We start from the raw sequence: 18,350 nt of genomic DNA on the forward strand, positions 1-18,350 counted from the left end.
TCATCTGTCCAAGAACTGAAAACATAATGAGTTAAATTATAGCAAACTGGAGAAGTTTATTAATGAACATGTCTCAATGAACAGTCCATGTGTATATCTAGGAATTATTTAAGCACGGAAGAAACATTAACGTCACTGTATAACTCCTAAAGTTTTTGAATAAAGTTCTCTTTGGCGATTGCCTCCTCACATCAACCTCATCCCGACTGAGTGCAACCAGCAACACGCGACTGCCCAGACATGGGTGACCATACGGATACCAACCACGTAATAGTCCATGTGTATGTCTAGGAATTATTTAACCACAGAAGAAACATTAACTTCACTGTATAACTCCTAAAGTTTTTGAATAAAGTTCTCTTTGGCGATCGCCTCCTCACATCAACCTCATCCCGACTGAGTGCAACCAGCAACACGCGACTGCCCAGACATGGGTGACCATACGGATACCAACCACGCGCAACGTTGTTTAACTTCAGTGATTGTTTAGGAATTGCTGAATTCAATGTACTTTTGACTTTTGATTTAAATTTGGTACACTCTGTGAAATACGGTGTTGATTACTCACATGGATTTAGGTTCATGATGACTACTCCTTACTAGGCGAGGTGTATCTGGTGATTCCTGTAGGACTTTGGGAATTGCTGAATTCAATGTGCTTTTGACTTTTGATTAAAATTTGGTACACTCTATGAAATACGGTGTTGATTACTCACATGGATTTAGGTTCATGATGACTACTCCTTACTAGGCGAGGTGTATCTGGTGATTCCTGTAGGATATTGAAAAGTTGTTTCTTTTTTTTGTTTTCTACATTTTATATTTTTAAACTTTTTTTCTAGGGTGTACCGTAATCCCGTACCGTAAGGATTTTTCGAACATGGCGGCTAAAAAAGAGGTTTTCTCATAATATCTCTTTTCAGCTAATTTTTCTCATCCACGCTGTAACTTCATCAGAATAGAATTTTAATTAGTATAACTTCATTTAGTGGAATTTAGCAGAAGTGCTCACAAATAACCTTCTCCATCAAAATCAGACTACCCCATTATACCACCTAGGTGAACTGGGGTCCATTCCTGAAAGGTTTGTATGGTCTTGTAAGCCAAGCTATATCTAAAAATACTAAAAAGCCAAGCTATATCTAAAAAAACACCATACTTTTCAAGAATTGACCCCCGGATGGAGTTAGCGGCTTTAATTTAATGGAGTTAAAACTCACTTTGTAGACCCGGCCATAAGTAGCTTAAAGTGGGTGTTTCCAAAGTTGACAAGGGGATAAAAAGTTATTGGGATCTCACCTGCCTCCAGAGCTGCTATCACCATGGGTGGGAGACTTGCTAGTCGTTTCATCAATGCCTTCATCAATCTCCTCTTTGATCTCCCCTCCACAAGGTACCTAGAAATAATAAAATAAATAAATACCGTTTCTTTGTGTTATTATAACTTTGGTGCCCACGACAGTATTGTGGGATTCCAAATATCTCAATAATCCAAAACTCAATGTTTACCTACCATGCTGGCACTGGTCGCTATGCGCATTTATATTACATAGCTACTCATTTTCCCCACGAGGCTGAGTGAGCCCCGCAACAGCCAGTCACGGAATCAATCTTTGCATGATACAATTTTTTTGACCCCGCCGGGAATCGAACCCGCGTCTCCCGCGTGCAAGGCGAGCGCAGTGACCACTACGCCATGGGAGCTGACTTACAAAGGAAAGAGACAAGGGGAGGGAGAGAGAGAGGAGGGATGTGTCACTCAATCCTCAATCTCTCTCTTTCTTTTCTTTCTCTCCCTTTCTCCATCTCTCTTTTTCTTTCCCTTTCTGTATGTCTCAATTTCTATTTCTCTCCTTTTCTCACCATTTTTTTTCTCTCTATCTTTCTTCTTTCTCTGTTTTTTTTTTTTTTTTTTTCCTCTTCTCTTTTTGTATGTCTTTTTCTCCTCTCCACTCCTCTTCCAGTCACATTCCCATTGTGCATTTTCCACGGGAAAGATCTGCTATTTCTTTCTTTCTCTCTATCACTCATTCTCCCATGCACTCTATCTCTTTCTCTTCTTTTTTTCTGTTTTCTTCCTTTCTTTCTTCTTTTTTGTATGTTTTTTTTTTACCCTCTCCGGTCCTCTCTCAGTCCTTTTATAAATTTTCCACGAGAAATATATGCTTTTTCTTTCTCTCTCTCTTTCCCCCTCTTTCTCCCCCCCATCTCTCTCCGTTCCTCACTCTCTCCCTCTTTCCATGTCCTGGTAAAATTGTGATATTCTTCATGATATTATGTTCTTGAATTTACTTTAGTTTCTTGGGGTGCTTACTGAGTCAAATCTAACTTAATATAATGCATTTGTTATTTTATTTACTTTCCATATTAAAAAGAAAAGAAAAACATTCTGTATTCTTCGAGCTCAGAAACGTGTCTCCTGGAATATTTAGGTCACTATGTGAATATCTATGGTAGCTTTTCTCCCTTTGTCCCTGATTTATAAGAAGGAATATATATAACTGTGGTTCATTTTCTCCCTTTGTCCCGATTGAAAACAAGGCATAACAATGGTTCATATGTAAATTCTCCCTTTGTCCCCGAGAAGATTTTTTTCTTCGTTTTATTCCTTTCTTTTCTCAAAGGATCTTTTTGGATTTCGCCATTTCACGTGAAACTACACATCCTTACCGGTATGTCACTCACCATAACTATACTCACCACAAGGTACATGTTGATCAGCGCCTGTAGTTTCAAACTTCTTCATTTCAGATGGACTCACTTTGTTAGCCGTAGTAAACTGGTCATGAGGCCTGCAATGGAAAATACACGTATGTAGAATAAAACACACTTGGGATGTTGTACCGTAGGATGTGTTGGTTCAATAATTTTTGTTTTCCAAAGGAAAAAAAAATCCAGAATATGATACCTACGATAAATAAAATTAAATGTAAACAAAATTGATCAAAATCTCTATGGAATATGGAACGTTAAACCTAAACCTACCCATTTTACACGAAATTTAAAACTCCATAAAAGAAGATTCCAAACCATCGCTGTCTAAGAAGTCCAAGCTTTTCCTTCCTAGAAGAGTACGGCTAAGGTAAAAGGACATCGCAGATAGGGTGGCTGTTGTGGGAAAGCTTCCAACGCCCGTTTTACTTACATAAACATAGATCCATAAATATTAATGTATGAACATTAATACGAGTATTTATGGACCAGACCTTTACCGCATTTTCTTTCTTAAAAACCTCCTACTTTTCCTACCCAAAGGCCCCTTCCCACTTATCGTGGGTTTCATCTGATTTTTTTCCGAATGTCCTTGTAGGCAATGTAACTTAAATGAGAGTGTTTCACGACACAATTTTTTTCGAATGACAAGTGGGTCTAAGCCTTAATCTTACCTCGACAGGTAATGTTTCTTCACTCGAATCTTCTTGGGCTCGTCGCTGGGCAAGGTAACTGAAAATTTAGGCACTGTGGTTTGAGGTTTGCTGATGGGTTTACTAGGCTGGATGGTGCTATCCTGTGATCTTTCTTTCCTTGGGGTGGTGGCTTTCGATGGCGCTGATATGGCTACGGTCTGAAATTAAACAAGCGTCATCATAATTGTTTGCTGTGTGTGAGAAGAACAATTATTTTAGTCTTCTCCTTCTTGTACTATGCATAGAACGTTGACAATCATGTTTAATACTTCTTGTTTGTCCCGAGGAGCTCTGAATAGTTGTTCTGAGGTTTTCTTGAACCAGGATCTAAGATTTCCCAACCATGAAAGGCTCCTTCTTCCTCTCGGTTTTCTGAAATTGATTTTCCCTTGTATGATGGTGACGTTGGTATGCGGGATTCTGTATTTATCGGGGTGTCACAACTCTTCAATACTTGGATACGGTAGGCTTAAAAAGGATCTTACCTTTTTTTAAAGTTCAATTTTCCCCATAAAAGGCCATTTTAGAAAAAAGGGTAGGTAAATTGGGAATTTAGTTCTGCTCACGATTTTCTGATTTTTTTCAATTCAATTTTTATTGTATTGTTAATACACATTATATACAATTTACAAATAATGACACAATTTACAATAAACGATGATGAAAAACAGGTTTTCATTGGTGTTGATCAAAAGCTGCACCAAAGGAATTGATCTGTTTGAACTTCAAGAATTTTACAAATGGCTTCCCTCCGACTCACTCGGCGGGGCTGGCTGGCACCCCGTGACAACGGCAATCTTCAATTTCATTCTCCTCATTTACGGATCCCATGCTTTGGAAACTGCATTAATGTGACTGACGTAACCCTATTGCCTATTTATTTTTTTTCCCTTTGGGAAGGTACAAAGGTACAAGGAAATGGAAAATTTGATTAAGTACAAGGACTCTACAGTAGCTAATACAGTAGAACCTCGATTATTTCAACCTCCATTATATCAACTCCAAAAATCGGGTTTTTTCCTATCTTTCAAGGAAATCGTACTTTATCAGAGGAAAAGATCATTGAAAGTGTTTGAATAATGAGACTAATGACGAAGAAAACAATATCGAAGACGTGTTTTCTGTTTGTTTCTTAGTTTGTTTTATTTAATTTCAAAATGAAAGGGTATTTTTTCCCTATTTTGATATTTTGTACAACACTATATTTGGCCCTATTTTTATTGTTTCATACGGAATTTCGATTATTTTACCTTTTATACAGAACCTCGATAATTCCAAATACCCTCGGCCCCAATTAGTTGAAATAATCGAGGTTCTACTGTACATTAACAAAACCTAATACACGTGCCTCGTGCTGTATACTCCTTGACGTGCTTTATATTCCTCGTATACTTGCAACCTAAGCTTTTAATCCGGACTACATGCGAAACACTGACAAAGAAGAAGTATTCGCTATTTTTTTTACCTTTCTACCTCTTCTATGTATTTTTTTTACGTTTTTTAACATGAAAATAAATTGCTCGAAAACGTAATAAAGTATGAAAAGGAAGAAAAATAATGACAAGGAAAACCAAGCTGGGTAATGGCGGAAGGCGGGGGGAAATAAAGCGAGAGGAAATGGCGAATAGAAAGCAGAGGGAGAGAGGAAGAAGATGGATTTGAGAGGAGGAGAGAGAAAGGAAGGTAGAGACCAAAGAATGGGGAGAAAGGAAACGATTGAAGTAGGAAGAGAGATTAAAGAAAAAAGAGAGGAAAGAGGAACATGAAAAGGAAGGATGCGGATGAAGGGAGAGAGGAAGAGACTATGGAAAAGGAAGAGGAGGAGAAAGAGAGAAATGTAAAGAGAAAACAGTAGAACCTCGATTATTTCAACCTCCATTATATCAACTCCAAAAATCGGGGTTTTTCCTATCTTTCAAGTAAATCGTACTTTATCAGAGGAAAAGATCATTGAAAGTGTTTGAATAATGAGACTAATGACGAAGAAAACAATATCGAAGACGTGTTTTCTGTTTGTTTCTTAGTTTGTTTTATTTAATTTCAAAATTTAAAGGTTATTTCTTCCCTATCTTGTTCTTTTGTACCACTATATTTGGCCCTATTTTCAATGTTTCATACGGAATTTCGATTATTTCACCTTCTATACAGAACCTCGATAATTCCAACTACCCTCGGCCCCAATTAGTTGAAATAATCGAGGTTCTACTGTACATTAACACAACCTAATACACGTGCCTCGTGCTGTATACTCCTTGACGTGCTTTATATTCCTCGTATACTTGCAACCTAAGCTTTTAATCCGGACTACATGCGAAACACTGACAAAGAAGAAGTATTCGCTATTTTTTTTTACCTTTCTACCTCTTCTACCTATATATTTTTTTTACGTTTTTTAACATGAAAATAAATTGCTCGAAAACGTAATAAAGTATGAAAAGGAAGAAAAATAATGACAAGGAAAACGTTACTGGCCAATTTAAAGTTGTTTTCTTTTGATATTATGCTGAGGCGCTGAGCATGTCAGATAATTATTTTCTTCGTAGGTACTAGGTACATACCTACATACAAAAGATGAGTGTTTCACAGCCGTTTTTATTAGTGCTTTTGTTCTTTCCCTTTCTGTATGTCTCAATTTCTATTTCTCTCCTTTTCTCACCATTTTTTTTCTCTTTATCTTTCTTTCTTTCTTCTTTGTTTTTTTTTTTTTTTCTTCTCCTTTTGTATGTCCTTTTCACCTCTCCACTCCTCTTCCAGTCAAATTCCTTTTGTGCATTTTCCACGGGAAATATCTACTATTTCTTTCTCTCTATCACTCATTCTCCCATGCACTCTATTTCTCACTTTCCCTTCTTCTCTCTCTTTTCTTCCTCTCTTCCTTTTCTTCCTTCTTTTTTGTATGTTTTTTTTTTTACCCTCTCCGGTCCTCTCTCAGTCCTTTTGTAAATTTTCCACGAGAAAGATATGCTCTTTCTTTCTCTCTCACTCTCCCTTTCCCCCCTCTTTCTCCCCCCCCATCTCTCTCCCTTCCCCCTCTTCCTCCTCCCCATCTCTCTCCGTTCCTCACTCTCTCTCTTTCCATGTCCTGGTGAAATTGTGATATTCTTCATGATATTATGTTCTTGAATTTACTTTAGTTTCTTGGGGTGCTTACTGAGTCAAGTCTAACTTAATATAATGCATTTGTTATTTTATTTACTTTCCATATTAAAAAGAAAAGAAAAACATTCTGTATTCTTCGAGCTCAGAAACGTGTCTCCTGGAATATTTAGGTCACTATGTGAATATCTTTGGTAGCTTTTCTCCCTTTGTCCCTGATTTATAAGAAGGAATATAACTGTGGTTCATTTTCTCCCTTTGTCCCGATTGAAAACAAGGCATAACAATGGTTCATATGTAAATTCTCCCTTTGTCCCCGATTATAACAGGGCATATCAGTGGTACAGTTTCTCCCTTTGTTCCTCATTTATAACAAGGCATATCACTTCCACATTTTCTTCATTTGCACCTATTTTAGAACAAGGCATAACCATGTAGTAACTTTTCTCCCTTTGTCCCCGATTTATACTAAGGTTCATTCTTTGTCTCTTTACCAAGGTTTATTCCAATGCTGCTTCCCTATAACTGGTGCATTTTCCACCTTTGTTCCTCATTTATAACAAGGCATATCACTTCCACATTTTCTTCATTTGCACCTATTTTAGAACAAGGCATATCCATGTAGTAACTTTTCTCCCTTTGTCCCCGATTTATACTAAGGTTCATTCTTTGTCTCTTTACCAAGGTTTATTCCAATGCTGCTTCCATTATTGCTTTTGTCCTTTCTACCTTTCTTGGGTTACAATATTTATTCGTACAATATTTTCACTGTTGGGTTCGTGAGTTTTGCACCAGCTCTTGACTAAACAAAAACTATGAGCTTCCGACCCTATTCTCTTGGCTTAAGAAGGCTGGCAGTAACCTCTAATGCTGTTAAATTAATTTTCACTGTTGTACCAGCTCTTGACTAAACAAAAACTATGAGCTTCCGACCCTATTCTCTTGGCTTAAGAAGGCTGGCAGTAACCTCTAATGCTGTTAAAATATAGAAGTAACGTGTTCCCTTTGTGTGCTCTAACTTTGTAATTATTTCCACATGGACTTTGCCTTGTTTTGGTGTATTTGAGGGCAACTGCTAAAGGTACAGTGAGTTTTATGCTACTATTTCTATTACTCTACGTAGTAGAGACTCTCCTACACGTTTTATGCTGACAGGAAGAATAGGATAGAAAGGAAAGAACAAAGAAAGTCCCTTATCCCATGAAAGTCTCTTGGCATGTTCCTTTGGAAACGAAAATCCCTTTGGGTGAAACAATATGGACCTTAAGAAAGTAAAAAATCGGATGAAACTCACGACAAATGGGAACCGGCCTTTAGGGACAAGCTGAGAAGTCTGGATTGGGGTTGTGTAGGTATCACTGCCAGAAACTGAATCGTCTAGTCGTCAGTTCTATGTTCTAGTAATAATCCCTAGATATAAAATATCAAAATATTGTACCATCGTGTCGAGTCGGGTTGTGGCGAGACAGATCTGTGATGAAGGGTCGAAATTCCCAGGGCCCCAAACCTGGATTCCCCAATTATTATATTGTATTATTATTAAAATTCAGTGCAATCTGATTTTCATAACGTAAAATTAGTAGGTAGAGGGAGTGAGTGTGAGTGGGTGAGAGAGAGAGGAGATCTTTGGCCAACCACTCACCATCAGGTAGACCTGACAGGTCATACGGCCCTGCTGATAGGCGGATCGGATCAGGTATTCCCGTCAGGTCGACCTGATAGTGAGTGGCTGGCCTTTGGGTGAAAATTTGGACTTACTTTGTCAGTCTCTAGGTCACATAACATCATCATTGTCAGACAGTCACTCTTGAGTCTTGACTGAAATTAGTGCACGAAATGTGAATGTCAAAAACGGCAAAAGTGTGAAACGAAACAAAGAGCACACACACAATTTAATTTGATTACGGATTTCATAACCCTCTGCAGTGGCGTGGTTGGGGGATGACCTCTGAGTTTATTTCACGGAGGAACCCATGAGGAAGTCTAGCTTGGGGCTTTGAGATCCCTTGTGTATTTTATTACCAAGATTTATCTATTAGAATTCTCGAAATTTGAAGGCTGGGCTATAGCTCACCATACGATAAGATTTATCTGTGCAATCAGTCTGCACTCTGCACATACATAGTTCTAATATTAATCGTAGCAAGTGTGGCGCGCTTATATGAGATGTTTGGGGCAGATTGGGGCTTCAGAATGGACTTCTCCTTACTAAAGTGCTAAAAGTTACAAGTGTACTCGTTAAAGTTATAAAATGTTATAATGATATAATACATAGTTACTAGTTACCTATTTTACATAAGGTGAGGTACTTTTGTACACAAGTTGGCTGCTCTACACAAGTGGTTTTCACTTGTGTAGGAGCAATGGTGGAACAGGGCACTGGAATCCAATATCCACTAAATCAATACAAAGGCTTAGCACGCCCAGAGGCTCTCGATATCAAAATAGCCCATGTCATCTGATAATGCAAGTTGTGTGTTTATTTTAAATTTCCATATTTTAATCATGGTAATTTCAAACCAAACTCGAAAATAATTTGAAAGCTTTGACAAATCCAATAGGAACTATGTAGTGATATATCCAATACATATGTTTTATTTGGATTTATTTGCTGATATGATGAAAATGCTGCGGAGACAAGTTCTCGTCAATTCAATTTAAATGCAGATTTTTACACATTTGACGCGGGATTTATGAGGGTAACTATGGATTTCAGTGTGAAAATTATAAAAGTTGTACTAAAATAGATGGTTAGTTATTTAATATGTTACACTACACGAAAAATGTAAGAAATCTTGATTCAGGAAATTAATTAAAAGGGTGTTAATTTATCATAGTTTTGAGAGGTTCTCAACTCTGAACCACAACACATAATACAGTTTTGAGATGTTAGAAAGGGGGAAAAACAACAAGAGGGGTGTGAAACACATCAAGGAAAAGTGTAACAAAGGAGAAATCCGACAGTAAAGGACCAAAAATCATGTGAACATATTAAACTCATATGCTGGGTTTGTTACTAATTGGGGTTGGATAGTTGGAAATTAAAACTTCTGTCTAAAATAGTCTTAATTATTTAACACGGGATGCAGGAAATCAAATTGAGAGGGGAAGTGGAAGTCTTATGTATAATTTCTCCTGGGACGACAAAAAAAAAATCTTCTCCCGGACTTTGAATATTTGTATGTATTTAGAACAAAGTAGGATCCTTGTTTCGTGAACGACTTACTAAAGGGGGGGGGGAACAAACAAAAGACCAGAGTTTTATTTATATTTACTAGAGAGCTCCGAACCTACCTACAACGACTACTTTGGGTGACGACTACTTTGGGTGATTCCTTAGGGTCGATGGTTCTTACCTACAACGACTACTTTGGGTGAATCCTTAGGGTCGATGGTTCTTACCTACAACGACTACTTTGGGTGATTCCTTAGGGTCGATGGTTCTTACCTACAACGACTACTTTGGGTGAATCCTTAGGGTCGATGGTTCTTACCTACAACGACTACTTTGTGTGAATCCTTAGGGTCGATGGTTCTTACCTACAACGACTACTTTGGGTGATTCCTTAGGGTTCATGGTTCTTACCTACAACAACTACTTTGTGTTAATCCTTAGGGTCGATGGTTCTTACCTACAACGACTACTTTGTGTGAATCCTTAGGGTCGATGGTTCTTACCTGCAACGACTACTTTATGCGAATCCTTAGGGTCGATGGTTCTTACCTACAACGACTACATTGTGTGAATCCTTAGGGTCGATAGTTCTTACCTACAACAAGTACTTTGTGTGAATCCTTAGGGTCGATGGTTCTTACCTACAACGACTACTTTGTGTGAATCCTTAGGGTCGATGGTTCCATTATATTGGGAATAAAGGGAGAACGGGCTCTAGTCTTGATTTTAAATCATTACATGAAAGTAAAATCAAAAAATCAAATCAAGAATGATAATAAACTGGATATTAAACAAATTAGGTAGGTACAAAGGTATTCTTTAACCATGATCGAATAAACTACGGGCTAAAAAATTCCCGGAGGGACGGGCCCAGCTTGTTTTTTACTTATCCATAAAATTCTAGAGTGTGTGAAAATGCCTATTTCTTCAGGACCACCAATTAGTTCAGGACCTTGTTAGGGGTCATTAGTAGACCTCAATGTTAAATTTGAAGACTTCATCATTTATGCTGGGGTTTAGCAACTCGGGATTGATATGACACGAGAATTTCCTTATACTTAATAGCCAGGTAAACCTCGGATTGAACTCAAACCTGAGACAATCCACGGTAGCAAAACTCGACCTTAATCTCAACCTTACCTGTAGCATTATTATCCGAGTCATGCAGTACTGTGGTTTGTGACTCATTCCAATGTGAGTCACTCACATCCCGAGTATTGAGTGAGTCGCACGACACAGATGGGGATTGAGCTGGTTTACCGACTGGCGGTTGTCTACTCGTCTCCTTATCGGGAGTGCCGGGTTTGGAGTGTTTGGTAGGCGGCTTGTTGGGGTCTTCACTGTCAAAGATGGAGTGATACACGAGGTTTTCGTGGAATTCTTCTTCCTGAGAGGAACTGGACAGCTGTGGGACATAAAGATAATGGTAACTTTGGTTTGTTCAAGATGAAATGACTTGAGATTGGCCTGGTGAGTCTGGTATTTGTTTGTTTTTTTTTTTTTTTTTTTTTTTTTTTTTATTTGTGTTAAAATTCTTCACTTTATTTTTGGCCCGTTCATATGGCTCGTGTTTTTCACCTGTTAACCTAAATTCCCTTAGGGCCGTTCCCACTTGTCGTTCGGGAAAAAATCGTGTCGTGTGTAGTGGGAACACTCTCATTCAAATTACATTTCCTACAGGACATACGGAAAAAAATCGGCAACCCAGTTTTGTACAAGGGAACAAGGGTTAAATCAAAGAGAAAAAGTTAAATCTCATAAATATTAATCTGACACTTTTTGAATAAATAAAATATCGTATTTTATTTCACAATTTAGGAATCAAGTAATTAATTGTATGAAGATTTAGTGATTTTCTTTAGAAGTGAAATGAAAAACACACAAGAAAAACATTCGTGTTCGTGTCTACCTAGTTCGTGTCACCCACGTTGGAACAACAAACAAAGATTGGAAAGGGAAATAATTATGTACCTAGATATTTCGCTTTGGGTGCCATATTGATATACATATGTCGTTCGTTAATCCCAACCAAGTTTTGTACAAGGGAACAAGGGTTAAATCAAAGAGAAAAAGTTAAATCTCATAAATATTAATCTGACACTTTTTGAATAAATAAAATGGAATGGAAAATGGAAGTAACTTTTTATCCTCTGTCTCCATCTTTCTCACTCCCACTTTCTAACCTTTCCTCGATTTTTACGACTTATCATTCGTATTAAGTGGGTTAAGAAGGGATAAATAAAGACAAAAGTCAAATTTAAAATTCTTCAATTTATTTTTGGCCCGTTAACATGGCTCGTGTTTTTCACCTGTTAACCTAAATTCCCTTAGGGCCGTTCCCATTTGTCGTTCGGGAAAAAATCGTGTCGTGTGTAGTGGGAACACTCTCATTCAAATTACATTTCCTACAGGACATACGGAAAAAAATCGGATGAAACTCACGACAAATGGGAACCGGCCTTTAGGGACAAGCTGAGAAGTCTGGATTGGGGTTGTGTAGATATCACTGCCAGAGACTGAATCGTCTAGTCGTCAGTTCTATGTTCTAGTAATAATCCCTAGGTATAAAATATCAAAATATTGTATATAGGTACCATCGTGTCGAGTCGGGTTTAGGGTTGGGACATCGACATCGATGTTTTGAAAACATCGATACATCGGAACAAAAACATCGATGTCAACATCGATGTTTTTGATTACGATATATCGGATACTCGATATATCGAAGTTTAAAAACATCGATGTATCGAACATCGATGTTTTCATCTCGATGTCCCAACCCTAGTCGGGTTGTGGCGAGACAGATCTGTGATGAAGGGTCGAAATTCCCAAGGCCCCAAACCCATGGATTCCCCAATTATTATTTTATTATTATTAAAATTCAGTGCAATCTGATTTTCATAACGTAAAATTAGTAGGTAGAGGGAGTGAGTGTGAGTGGGTGAGAGGGTGAGAGAGAGAGAGGCGATGTTTTGACGTCATAACACATAACATCATCATTGTCAGACAGTCACTCTTGACTGAAATTAGTGCACGAAATGTGAATGTCAAAAACGGCAAAAGTGTGAAACGAAACAAAGAACCCACACACAATATAATTTGATTACGGGTTTCATAACCCTCTGCAGTGGCGTGGTTGGGGGATGACCTCTGAGTTTATTTCACGGAGGAGCCCATGAGGAAGTCTAGCTTGGGGCTTTGAGATCCCTTGTGTATTTTATTACCAAGATTTATCTATTAGAATGGTCGAAATTTGAAGGCTGGGCTATAATAGCCCACCATACGATAAGATTTATCTGTGCAATCAGTCTGCACTCTGCACATACATAGTTCTAATATTAATCGTAGCAAGTGTGGTGCGCTTATATGAGATGTTTGGGGCTTCAGAATGGACTTCTCCTTACTAAAGTGCTAAAAGTTACAAGTGTACTCGTTAAAGTTATAAAATGTTATAATGATATAATATATAGTTACAAGTTACCTATTTTACATAAGGTGAGGTACTTTTGCACACAAGATGGCTGCTCTACACAAGTGATTTTCACTTTTCCATACAATGGTGGAACAGGGCACTGGAATCCAATATCCACTAAATCAATACAAAGGTTTAGCACGCCCAGAGGCTCTCGATATCGAAATAGCCCATGTCATCTGATAATGCAAGTTGTGGGTTTATTTTAAATTTCCATATTTTAATCATGGTAATTTCAAACCAAACTCGAAAATAATTTGAAAGCTTTGACAAATCCAATAGGAACTATGTAGTGATGTATCCAATACATATGTTTTATTTGGATTTATTTGCTGATATGACGAAAATGCTGCAGAGACAAGTTTTCGTCAATTCAATTTAAATGCAGATTTTTACACATTTGACGCGGGATTTATGAGGGTAACTATGGATTTCAGTGTGAAAATTATAAAAGTTGTACTAAAACAGATGGTTAGTTATTTAATATGTTACACTACACGAAAAATGTAAGAAATCTTGATTCAGGAAATTAATTAAAAGGGTATTAATTTATCATAGTTTTGAGAGGTTCTCAACTCTGAACCACAACACATAATACAGTTTTGAGATGTTAGAAAGAGGGAAAAACAACAAGAGGGGTGTGAAACACATCAAGGAAAAGTGTAACAAAGGAGAAATCCGGCAGTAAAGGACCAAAAATCATGTGAACATATTAAACTCATATGCTGGGTTTCTTACTAATTGGGGTTGGATAGTTGGAAATTAAAACTTCTGTCTAAAATAGTCTTAATTATTTAACACGGGATGCAGGAAATCAAATTGAGCTGGTTGTAAATGTTAATTTTTAGGAGATGGCCTAATCCACAAAACATATCTAAATGAAAATTAATTTGACCATAAACCACTCTCAAATGTGTTTTCCCTGAAAACTGGACTAGAGGGCTAGGGATTCGAGGGGCAAAGGGTCAAAGGGCAATAAAAAATTCATTTTAAATCAAGAACAGGGGTCAAATTCCACGAGGTATTTTTTGACCGTACATTTTGCACTTTTCATTACACATATTCCATTTTCTAGCCCTCAAAAAAAAAGTCCGGAATAAGAAATCCTCAGTGGAATTGGTCATTAGACACACAAATAAAACAAAGGGCCAAAAAATCAAAATGTTCTCCTTCGACAGGAAAATAGTTACCTAGTAGATCATTAATCCGGGTTCGTAGGAAGGTAATCTTCAAACCTTGGTAGATTTGAAGAAAAACCTATAAGAGAAAAAGGGGAATATAGAAATCAGTTCATTTTGGGAAATAAAGATTAAGAAAGTTAGAGAGGAAGGGAGGGAGAGTGAGAAAGATAGAGAGACAGATTTGTGGGTACCCGTGGGCAGAGAACGTGTTTGTGTGAGAGAAAAAGAACGTATTCTCTCTCTCTCTCTCTCTCTCTCTCTCTCTCTCTCTCTCTCTCTCTTGTCCTCTCCCTCTTCATATTTTTTTGACAACAAAAGAAATAAAGCTTTTCTTAAGAATAAAGAAGAGAAAGGAAGGAAGGACACTAAATTGGATAAAAGTTTGATTGGATTGTTTGTGATGATAAGATTATAAACATGTCATAACAGAGGAATTGAATTTGTACAAATAGATGCCCCATTGAGAAACTTTCAGTAAATATCTTTAGAACGTAAATTAAATTTGAATTTATTATTTTAATACAGACCTTTGGGGGGAATAGAATTAATATTATGCCTTGAAGTTAATATTAAATAAAGAAAACCTAATTGAGCAGAATAAAAGAATATAAATATGTATACCTCGAGTCAGTATTATTTAAAGTTTGAGGTGGGTAGATATAAACTTTTGAACTCGTTAAACTAGTCAAGCTCGGATGAGTTATTCATGAACAGGAAAGATATTTTCAGAACTCAAAGAAGAAATAAGTTGAAACGGGTAAGATGGATAAAAAAAGGGAAGAGAATATATACTAAAATCTTACTAACTGTCAAGAGACTAGCAAATAATGACGCTAGAGTCAAAAGTTTATGTCGTCTATAACGGCGCCTGATGTTTTTAAGAACCCTTTGGTAAAATTGCTCTTAAATGATGATTTCAGAGAATATTAAAATTAAAGAAGAAATCCTTCACCAAAGTAAGGCACACAATAAAGCAAGCACTTACCATCTGAGTCAACTGTTTGGCGGAGGACGGACAGGATATTTCGCTAGGCGGTCTCTTCTCTTTGGGTTCATCTCCGTCACCATAGGTATCATAATACTGGTGTTCCGAATCCGATACTGACCCCTCCCCTTCATCCATCAGCAGGCTTGGATCCACCAGGATCTCACCCTCGGACCTTGTCTTCTGAAGGATTCGCTTTCGACCGCGCCTGACAATCTCCGCTGAAGGATTCGGTTTGAAGTCAATCATGATCTCTTTGCTCTCAGGGGCGACAGGACAATGGGACGGACTTTCCAGGCGGTTGTAGGAAGTGCTGGATTGGTCGCTGGTGTGGCTGTAGGTTTTTGAACTGGTGCTGGTTGCGTAGCTGGTCTTGGGACTGTAGACAAGGATGGGCTTGGTAGGACAGGGAGCATAGTGGGGGGACCTGAAACAGAAGGGTGTGATTTATCTGTCCTTTCCCTTCATTTGATTATACCCCTTGCCGCTCTCGTAATAATCTTTCCCTTATCTCCCTCATACTTCTTCTCCTCCTCTTCCCTCCCTGTAAGTGTGTCATTCTCTCCTTGTCTCACTTCAATCATATCTCCGCCTTCTCTCTCTTTTCTTTCTTTGATTGTGTGCCTTGACTTTTCCCTAATCTCTTCGTCATCTTTCTCTTTCGCTTGTTCCAAATTTCTTTAATCCCAAATATTTCTCCCTTTCCTCTGCCTTTGTTTTCTTTCCATCTGTTTTATTGTTGTTTTTATCCAATGCCTTCACAATGATGTACGAAATCAAGTTTTCCTCCTTCGGGGTTTTTGCTTTTTATTAATGTAAAAATAAATAAAATTATCTAAGACTTGCGCTTGTTATGCAAAACCTATCGTGAGTAGACGGCCTAAAGATAAAAGAACAAGCTGGGCCCGTCCCTCCGGGAATTTTTTAGCCCGTAGTTTATTCAATCGTGGTTAAAGAATACCTATGTACCTACCTAATTTGTTTAATATTCAGTTTATTATTATTCTTGATTTGATTTTTTTTATTTTACTTTCATGTAATTATTTAAAATCAAGACTAGAGCCCGTTCTCCCTTTATTCCCAATATAGTGTGCAAGTCACCCATCCATTTATTGGCCTTGCTCGGCGTAGCCTCATACTTCTTCTCCTCCTCCTCCCCCCTTTTTCTCCCTCCCAGTAAGTGTGTCATTCTCTCCTTGTCCCACTTCAATCATATCTCCGCCTTCTCTCTCTTTTCTTTCTTTGATTGTGTGCCTTGACTTCCCCCTAATCTCTTCGTCATCTTTCTCTTTCGCTTGTTCCAAATTTCTTAAATCCCAAATATTTCTCCCTTTCCTCTGCCTTTGTTTTCTTTCCATCTGTTTTATTGTTGTTTTTATCTAATGCCTTCATAATGAGGTACGAAATCAAGTTTTCCTCCTTCGGGGTTTTTGCTTTTTATTAATGTAAAAAGAAATAAAATTATCTAAGACTTGCGCCTGTTGTGCAAAACCTATCGTGAGTAGACGGCCTAAGGATAAAAGAAAAATCTATTTGAATTAGCCTTTGAGATTTTTGATTATCTTCTCAAAATTCTCAGAATCATTTTTTTTTCTCTCCTGAGGCTTTAAATTTAAAGCTAAAGCCTAGACTCTAGAGAGAACAGTGAATTCCTTTTTAGCTCTTTTTTTCCCACCAAAGTAGGTATGTATTGCCCTAAATAGTAGAACTTTGAAGTCCTATCCCAGCAGGATAAACAAGATAATATATACCATTCTACATATTCCTCCTTCGGGGTGCAATAGTCCTACACACCTTTAATGGGTGCAATAGTCCTACACACCTTTAATGGGTGCAATAGTCCTACACACTGGACTCCGCACACAGGAATTTCGTTAGAAAAGTCTCCCATTTCAATGTAATGTGAATGTACATTGACAGATGTAATTCATTGCACTCACTTGGGCGTGGGATCCTGGTCTGACTGGGACCTCTGCAAAGGGTCATGGTCTTCCCCAGTGGTGGATCCCCATTTCAATGTAATGTGAATGTACATTGTACCTATGATAGATGTAATTCATTGCACTCACTTGGGCGTGGGATCCTGGTCTGACTGGGACCTCTGCAAAGGGTCATGGTCTTCCCCAGTGGTGGATATGGAGTCCATAGCCGCTCCTGAAGATTCGGGCAGAAATATACCGTCCATCTCCGAGTAGCTTTTCATCATGAATGACGTCATCTGGTGACGGTTGTCTTCTCCGTTTGTTTGAGCACCTTGGGAAACGGTTCTTACCTGGAAGATAGGGGAAGGATAAAGGAAATAACAAAATTGATAAAGGTTAGGACCAGAATTTGAGTTTAAAGTACTTAAACTTGATATGATTAAAGTTTAACGCTTAAAGCGTGGATCTAAACATAGTCGACCGGCTGTCGATCGACGAGGTGAATCTATGTTTCCAAATAGTAAGATCACATCGGGATTTTTATCTGGAATTTCAACCTTCCACTTTCATTTTCTCCGAAATTCTTTATGTTTCCACATTCACTTCCTCAAAAACCTGAAGTGTCTTTCTAAGACGTGGGTGTACTCTGCCACCCGAAAGGTCAACCATCCAAGTACATACCACGCTCGACGGCACTTATGACCCAAATTTCCAAGTGCTGGAAAGGAAGAAAAATGTCTTACCTTACGCCCCAGTCTGGGACTTAATGAAAGATATGTGGGAGGCGGCACGGGTTTTCTACCCAAACACACTTCGGTTTGCGTGGCTTGTGTTTTCTTCACTTTCTTCTTCTCTGAGAACATAGAACATTTTGAAGATATTTTATCTAATAGGCCTATCAATTGAATCAGATTTGAAGATCGATTATACGTTTTGCACATTGCATATTCTCTTGTATTTTCAGGCGTTCATAGAAATGGAAAATATTGACTTCAAAATATTTTGGAACCCTGAATATTATGTACCTACCACTTTAATTTTATTACTTACATCAGTACTGGCATACAGGTAGGCAGGACCGTATTTAGGGGGGGGGGGGGGGGGGGGGCCCC

General features: G+C 38.0%; 1 protein-coding gene across 1 annotated transcript; it reads right to left on the reverse strand.

Annotated features, from left to right (window-relative positions):
- Positions 1-1,299: 1,299 nt before the first annotated feature.
- Positions 1,300-17,351, reverse strand: LOC113465842 (the record flags this gene model as incomplete). Its single annotated transcript, XM_026820720.1, has 8 exons — positions 17,257-17,351; positions 15,317-15,743; positions 10,819-11,083; positions 8,821-8,882; positions 8,262-8,321; positions 3,387-3,565; positions 2,686-2,792; positions 1,300-1,384 (listed from the first exon to the last, which is right to left on the reverse strand). Coding segments are annotated over exons 1-8 (1,280 nt in total), but the record flags the coding sequence as incomplete, so codon positions are not given.
- Positions 17,352-18,350: the final 999 nt, after the last annotated feature.

The sequence above is a fragment of the Diaphorina citri genome, unplaced genomic scaffold (assembly GCF_000475195.1).
Source record: "Diaphorina citri unplaced genomic scaffold, Diaci psyllid genome assembly version 1.1 scaffold170, whole genome shotgun sequence".
NCBI classification, from domain to species: domain Eukaryota; kingdom Metazoa; phylum Arthropoda; class Insecta; order Hemiptera; family Psyllidae; genus Diaphorina; species Diaphorina citri.